Here is an 8,168-nt window from a genome sequence, read left to right on the forward strand (position 1 = left end):
AGACAGCAGTTTTCCAGAGGCCATAAGACATGTAATGATGTCATTGCTCTGACAGCTAATACGTGCTTGGGTACTCTTGTGCTATAAAAATTTATCAGTTTTAATTTCTGATATTGTAAATATTGATAGATACAACTCACAGAAACCCAAGCCTTTTGGGTCTTCAATTTAAGAGTATAAAGGGGCCTGTACCCCCAAAATTTGAATTAGGTTATAAATTCTGCAAGGGTAAGATTGTGTCTACTTTACTCTTGGATCCACAGCTCCTAGCACATTGCATCACAAATGGTCCACACTTGGTAAATATTTGCTAAATAAATGAACGACTGCCAAAGTATATACGTAAAAGTCCTTTTAGATACAGACAGCAACACCAGAAAGTGGCCCTATTTTCCTCTGTTGCTTTTGACTGGTTACCAGCGTTGACGAAAAATGGTCCCTGAATTTAATCCACCGTGTACATACAGAATACTTCCTGATGACACAGGCCATAAATGCCTAGTCGCTTGGCCAACATCCTGCATTTTCATTAATGGTCTTACAATCCCACCTGCTGATTCTTCCCCAAGACACAAGCAAATGTCTGGCAGAACAGATGGTCCCTTTGCTGCACCTGACAGAAGGAAATCTTGCACTTTATTAAGAAAGCAAGAAAAAAAAAAGAAGGAAAAAAAAAAAGAAAGCAAGAACAGTTCTCACAAGCAACACCCTTCCCCTCCCCCCTCCAAATCCCTCCTTTAATGTAAACTTGAAGAACAATAGTAACCACGAATAGTACACCTTCGGCTGGAATTGTCATCTCTTTCATACACCCACTATACCAGATGAAATTAAAAATAAATAAAGAGTGGGAACAGAAGCACCCCGTTTTTGTAAAGTGTATTTGTTACCATATGTGCGTAAATAAAAATGTGGAATGATTAACACTATGTCGACGCTAGTTATCTTTGTTTTATTATTTTTTGTTGTGTCTGACTTTGTAGAATGGCATGTATTTCTTATCAGAAAAATTAAAATAAAGAATAAAATACAAAGGTTAAAAAAAAAAAAAAAGGAACCACTATCTCGAGGAATAAAGATGTGGGCTGCCGTAATGACCATCCAAACCAGTCAGGGTTAGCTTTTTAACTTGCGGGCCAGTGCTAAGGAGCCTGGCTCAGCAGGCCTGGCAGCATCTACATTTTGAAACTCTCTTAAGTGATTTTGATGTAGTTCCTAGAGTCTAGGGACTACACTGAGACCTACAGGTTTACTCCATTGCCTTGACCATTAATGAATGCATTCATGGTTGCTAAGACTCAGTAAGATATTGAAAGAAATGTAGTAGATTTTGCTATCACAAGATCACGTTTCTAAAAGCCAGGGAGGAGACGGATAATTTGGCTTAGGAGTTAAGGCATCTTGCAAGGATCCTGCCTCTGCTTAAGGGTCTATGACTTCTGCTTGCGCCGAGCCAGTCGCATTACTCTGTTACACATTGGGAAAGGGGAAACCACGAGATAAAGCCTGCCCGGGCGCGCTTCAGCAGCTGAAGCATCCCATAGGGCTGGGGCCAAGGAAGCCCCCAGGGACTAAACAGCCTGGGCACAATGAGTCAACAGAGGAAACTATCTGGGAGGGGAAAACAGAGGAAGGAGTGGGAGATGCAGAGTGTGCCTGGGTCCTGCTGACTTTCCAGTTTCTACTGTCCTCTCACGAGGCCCTACTGTTCTATGGTTTTCCCATGAGCTTCCTCTTTCGGCTTTACAAAAAAAAAATCTCAATCATTCTGGATCCAGCTTGCACGGGCTGTCGCTCCTTGCTCCTCTTAATTGCTAAGAAGAGGAGGACAGTGTGGTATGTGAGGATAGAACTTACTGTCCAAACCAGGGATCTTTCAAGAAGAAAGAAGGTGCTAGCGATGATGCTAGGACAACAGGTGTAAATAAACCAGGATTGTTTGGCAACAGGCTCTTTGGTCATTCTTGGATGGGAAAAGTGATTTAGGAGACCCAGCTTGCACGCCTAACCCTACCCCTACCTCTCCATCTGGCCTCTGGTTAAGTCAATTCTCTACATTTCCTGCGGCACATTAATACAAAGACAATTTGGTACCTGCAGCCATCTATTTTAAAGCTGATATGGGCTCAGTTTCCTTGCCTATAAATGAACAGATTCAGTGATGTTTCAGGTTTCTTCTTACTCTAAGGTTCTAGTCTTCACAACTCTGAAAAGCAGTAATTCAAGGGATGAGTTAGACAGGCAAGAAGGAGTCTTTTAAGATTACATATAGTTGATTGTTTTTACATAAACGGACATGAAGATGTTTAACTAATTCGACTTTAAAAAAAGAAGACCCCCACATATCCACCTTTAATGTTATTTGGTTAAATTATCCATGATTAAATTTCATTTCTTGAGGCCTCAGCAGAATAGCTCCAAAGCTCTATGGCCCCTAAAAGAGGCCAGCTGCTCCTGCTTGCCCAGAGTCTCAGGTCCCGGCCAAGGATAAAGTATATTTGTCCCGTTCGTCTCGTCCCTGACATCCAATGCTGTCATCCTTCCTTGGCCTGTGAGTAGGAAACATGCGAACAGTCTCCTTCCTTCTCACGGGTTCCCTTGCCAGAACTTTTCTTTTCAGCCAGCCCGGACCCTGGCTGGCTCTGCACTCCCATTTCCGGGAGATGTTCAAACCATCAGTGAGTCTGAGGGCAAATTTAATATTCTGAGCTGGAAAGCCGCTCGCGAACAGGGCTCACGCGCCTATGTCACAGAGCCCCGGAAGTTTGCGATGAGAAGGAAACTTATCTACTACATAAGCTTCAGCTCACAGACGACAAAATGATAGCTACAAACAATAACAACTGTTAATATCTGGGCCTTTTGCAAGGCGCTGCGCTGGATGCTTTATGCCAATCCTTTCATTTCATTCCCGCAACCGCCCTAAGGCCAGTGTCCTTATTACTCCCATCTTCTACATGAGAAACCCGAGCTTTTGAGGGATTCAGTATTGGCTCCTTGGCTGGCTCAGCTTCATCTCAATATTTGTTAGCAACAGAGAAAAAGAATTTTAGGCAAGGTCTGCTGATTCCCAGAACGCCGCTCTTTCAACTCTAATGACCAAAAGGGAGGCCACAGGCATTTATTGTGTACCCACCACGGACCAGGAACTGTGCTGGGTGCCAGGACAGCTGGTGGGCTTAGCAAGGGAGACAGAGCATAAAATTCTGCCCTTCCTGGCTCTGGGGAGGAAACAGAGATGGAAAGGTTTCTGCAGAGCTCCGTCTTCGGGGAAGCCGGGGTGGCTCTGTTAGCTGAGCCTCCGACTCTTGATTTCGGCTCAGGTCATGATGTCAGGGTCCTGGGATCAAGCCTGGTGTCAGTGTCGGGCTCCACGCTCTGCTCCTTCCTCTTCCTCTGTTCCTCCCCCCACTTCCACCCTCTCTCTCTTTCAAATAAAAAAATAAATAAAATCTTAAACCAAGGGGAACCTGTGTGGCTCAGTGGGTTAAGCCTCTGCCTTTGGCTCAGGTCATGATCTCAGGGTCCTGGGATCAAGCCCCGCATTGGACTCTCTGCTCAGCACGGAGCCTACTACCCCCACCCCCAGCCTTCCTCTCTGCCAACTTGTGATCTGTCAAATAAATAAATAAAATCTTAAAAAAAAAACAACTTAAAACCAAAAAAATCCCCAAAAGAACACTTGACAGAGAAGATCCAGATAATGCTCAGAATATCCCTCAAGTGGGTGTGGGCAAACATAGAGGGAGACATTACTCTGCCTGTTTTGCAATTGAGAAAATTGAAGCAGAACCAATTGTTAGGACATGCCCAATAGAGGCGGTCGGTAAACAAGGGAGGCCCAGAATGGAACCAAACTGTCTCGGTTCCTTCCACTCCATTCACTGGCCAAAATGTTAATCTCCCTTTACTCTTAACATCTCCCTGCAAATTATTCCAATAGAAATGATGTTACCACGCGTCTCACAATGAGCTAAACCTCCTCTTCTGAATGTCACCCCTTTCCTCTCTTCTCTTTTTGATATAGACAGGCCAGGGCATGGATAATCTTCAAATAAAAAACAAAAAAAAAACAAAAAAGCTAAGAACTGGAAGCATCAGAGTGGACTTCGTTACAACCCTACTAAGGTCAAGTTATGAAGGAATCGTTCTGTAACGACCCCTCTGGCCATGACGGCGGCGGCCATGACTGACCAGCTGTCCCCTGCTTGGGCCGTCTGGGGGCCTTCCGCATTAGCTCTCTCCGTCTCCCAGTGGCACACACAGGCAGGTCCAGGGCTCGTGGGAAGCTTATACAACGTGAGGAACCCTTTCTAAGCAAAAAAAAAAAAAAAAAAAAAAAAATTGGATACAGAATTAGATACAGGGTGTTGGAAGGGCCTGTGCAAGGGCCTGGGACGGGAGTTGAGTGTGCTCCACAGTAAACGCACCACCGTGCTTGAAACACCCTCGCCTTCCCAAGTAATGAGACGGGCTCGGGGAAGTTAAGTAACTTGCCCAGAATCAAAAAGCGTGCACATGGTAAGATCAGGATTGAACACAGGGTGTCTGACTTCAAATCTCATGTATTTTGTCTGTACTCATACAGCTTCTGACAAAAATAAAACTTCTTTACAACGCACTAACTATATTCCATGAAAATTACCCATTTTCCCCTAATAATTTTTATAGCCTCTCTAGTCTCCTGAGTTGTTATTATTCCCATTTGCAGACCAGGAAACCCAGAATCAAGGAAGGTTAAGCCCCTGGCCCAAGGGCCCCCAGCTAGTTCCTGGGGGAGCCAGGGTCCGTGTGGAGGAGTGTGGACGGCAGAGTCCCACTCTCTGTCCCACTCTCCCATGCTTCCACACTACAGGTGACCCCGGAGAGGAGAACGGTACCAACGGTAACGAGAGACGTCGGGCTGACTTGCGATATTCCTGCCCACTGAAACAAGCTCTGTCACTCGATTTCACATGCCATGCTGCTCCGCGTTCCATAATGGGGTGAGGGAATTCTGAAAATGCACGTTCCCTGGACTGTAATGAATTAGTCTGATCCGAGTCTGTTCCTTACAGAGAAAACCACACACAGAAGCCGATCACCAAGTATCAGTGCAAGGTCAAGGTCCAGGCAAGCTGCCTCACGGCCACCTCCCTACCTGCCCATGGGAGGGGGACCCACAGAGCATCCGAGGCTGGTAATATCTGAGGCCCAGGGAAGACCACTCATCTCACGGAGCTCCCCTGAAACCACCTTTTAAAGCCACACAACAAGATTCACAGACTGACCATAAGTGGATCGCGTATCACTCTGATCACCCAAGCAAGAGATTCTATCCTTCAACAATCTTGCCGTGGATTTGCAGGTGGCCAGGAACAGAGAAGACGGTATTGGGTTTTTTCCTTGACCGTGGGTGCTCAGGGACAACAGTGGTCTTCGAGAAGCTCAGACAGTGAGCTTCATCTTCCCACAATAACATGAACTTTAAAATTAAATTAGGTTTTACCGTGACTTTTGCCTTTTAAAATTTACCTCCAGCTGCCAGATTCCAAGTAATTGATGGCTTTGGGCAACCTCTGTTAAAGGAATATGTCTGTTGTCACCTGAATGAGACAACTTGACTAACCGAGAGTTCAGGGATCAAACTGGCTTTTTAGTCCAGGTGACAGCAAGTGCAAACCAGTGGGACAGATGGCGCAGGGGGCCCCGGTTCTAATGAGGAAGGCTGCTCCAAGGATTTTTTTGTTTTTAAAGAAAAAGTGATCCCAGTAACTCTCTCTGGTTCCTCTTTCCTCTTTCCCCACAGATCGGTGGATGTGGGTGAAAGGCAGAAGGAAGGAGCCCCGGGAAGGTCAAATGACTCAGAAGCTTCCGAAATGACCGGCTCTCCAGCCCACTCATCCAGGGTAGGAGACGGTTCCGATTCTTTCAAGAATCTCACCGCGTCCTTGCCCGAAGCTTACGGTTATTGAAGAACAGCACGAACCCGCGATGAGACAAAGCAACCCAGGCCGTCGCGATGAGATGCCACAGGCTCAGTCGGGGGGTCGCCCGGCCCAGAGGCCTGGCCTCGCCCCAGCAGCCCGGCCCAGCCCCGGCAGGCGCGAGCACCGCGGGCCGCAGGGCACCGCCGCTCCGCATCCCGGCCCGGGCGCCCCGAAGGCTGCGGCGAGCGGCCACAGACCCGCCCGGGCTCCGTTTTGTTTTTTCATGACGTGGGAGGGGACCGCGTCTGGGCCGAGCAGAGACCGGGGCGAAGGCAGGGAGGGCGCGGAGGGGAGGCAGGCGGCGAAGGTGAGGGAAAGCCTCCCGGGAAAGTCGAGGCGCGCAGTCCAGCTCGTCCTCCCCATCCTTCTCTAACCCCTCCCCACCCGCCCAAGAAGACCACCGCAAAGGGGGCTGCCGCCCGGGGGTCTGCGGGGAGGGCGGCTCTCCGCGCGAGGTCCGGCACCGGGGGTGGGGGTGGGGGGGTGGGGGGGGCTGGAAGCGCCCCCCGCCCGACCCGGGAGCGCGCGCACACACACACACACACACACGCGCGCGCGCGCGCGCAGCCCGCCCGCTACCTTCGCGACGGTCTGGTCCACGGCCTTCTGGAAGACCCGAGCCACCAGCAGCGTGACGCTGGTCACCAGCAGGAGCAGGGACAGCGTCCCGACGGCGTAGAAGCAGCACCTGCCCATCCCGCGCGCCGCTCCCGGGCCCGCCCGCCCGCGACCGCGCGGAACCAGGGAGGGGCCGCGGCGGCGGCGGCCTCGACACCCGCGACCCTGCGGCGCCCGCGGCCCCGGCGCTGCGCGCGGCCCCCGGCTCCGGGGCTGGGCTCCCGGCTCGCGTGCACCCGGCCGGCCGCCGGCGACTGGGACGAGCCGCTTCGCTTTCGGTTTCCCCGGCTGGGGCAGTCGGGCGCCCGCCCCGCGCGGCCGGGAGGGAGAGAGGGAGCGCGCAGGGCGGTGACGCCGGCCTGCCCGGCTCGCCGCTGCAGGGGGAGGCGGCGGCGGGCGAGCAGCTGCGCGGGGGAGCGGGCGGGGCGGAGGCCGGGCCCGCAGTCATGTGCCCCGCGGCGGCCGCGGCGATTCGGCCCCCGCCCGCCGCGCGCGTCCCGGGCGGCTCCCGGGGCTCCCCGGCCGCAGCCGGGCCCCGCCGAGCCCCCGCCTCCGCGACGCGCGCCCCGGCCGCCCCGGAAAATGGCCTGTGCTCCCGGCGGTGTGGGCGGCGGGCCTGCCGAGGGCCGGGCGCTGGGGATTCGGGGGGCACCTCCGCGCCCCGCTCCGGACCCGCGCCGCAGGGACAGCCCACAGCGGTTCTGCTTTCGTGGGGTGCGCGCTGAGATGGGGGCGCGCAAGCCCGCTCTGTCCGGTGACCGAGGACCCCACAACTGGACTAGATCTTGGAGATGTGAAGGGCTTATCCCGTATGGGGTGTGTCCAAGCAGGGAGAGCCGTTTCAAGGGGAGGAAAAACGTGTGCGAAGACCCCGGGGGTAAAAGAGGTCAGATGGAAGGAGGAGAGGAGGAAGTTCCTTTGCACCGAGGCTCAGGTGTGCAGGATCTAAGGTGGGGGCGGGGTTGAAACGCGCTTTGAAAGGCTCTCAGTGTCCCGTAGAAGAGCTGGGACGCTATCCCTCAGCAGTGAGGTTCAGGAAGACGCGTCAAGCAGGTGGGGGCGACATTGTCCCTATGGGCTTTGGTCACCATCATGTCCCAGGCGGACAGGCTAAAGCCTGCACAGCCCGAACTCAGAATTCGTGGGATGAATGTCAACCACGTGCCAGCCTTCGGTGAGGTGCTTTCACGCAGCCATTTATTTAAGACAGACACCTTGTGACTTGGTGGCTGTCTGTCCCACTCCCCCAAGAGCAGTGCTAGACAGGAACACTCTGCAAGAGACTGACCCGCAGGAAGCCGGACCCGGGATCAGGTGTGAGCTCTGCAGAGAAGCAAGGAAGGAGGGTGACGTGGAAGGACGTTTCTCATGCAGTGGAGCAGCTCTAAGAAAGTTCAGCCGGGCTGCGGGGGGGTAGGGGGGTCCTCAAGCCCCACTGGCCTATCCCGGGAGTCCAGCATCTCCCAGGAGTAGATCTCTTGTACTTAGTCGTGGCTGGGAGCAGCCCCAGCCAGGTGGCCTCTGCACCAAGCCAGGGATGAGTATCAGAGGACAGATTTCCGATCTCAGGCTCTGGGACAG

The 8,168-nt window shown here is 52.5% G+C and overlaps 1 protein-coding gene across 2 annotated transcripts in view; it reads right to left on the reverse strand.

The window, feature by feature from the left end:
* The window catches only part of SCARB2 (scavenger receptor class B member 2), a 72,487-nt gene extending 65,660 nt beyond the window's left edge, over window positions 1-6,827 (reverse strand). Inside the window, exon 1 of one of the 2 annotated variants that reach the window (XM_080796929.1) lies at window positions 6,549-6,827. In XM_080796929.1, coding sequence (XP_080653055.1) covers window positions 6,549-6,665 — 117 coding nt within the window. In that variant the 5' untranslated portion in view covers window positions 6,666-6,827. The remainder of the gene's footprint in view (window positions 1-6,548) is intronic. The other variant, XM_080796928.1, reaches the window with a different exon arrangement.
* Window positions 6,828-8,168: the final 1,341 nt, after the last annotated feature.

The sequence above is a fragment of the Martes martes genome (assembly GCF_963455335.1).
Source record: "Martes martes genome assembly, chromosome: 2".
Classification (NCBI taxonomy): Eukaryota; Metazoa; Chordata; class Mammalia; order Carnivora; family Mustelidae; genus Martes; species Martes martes.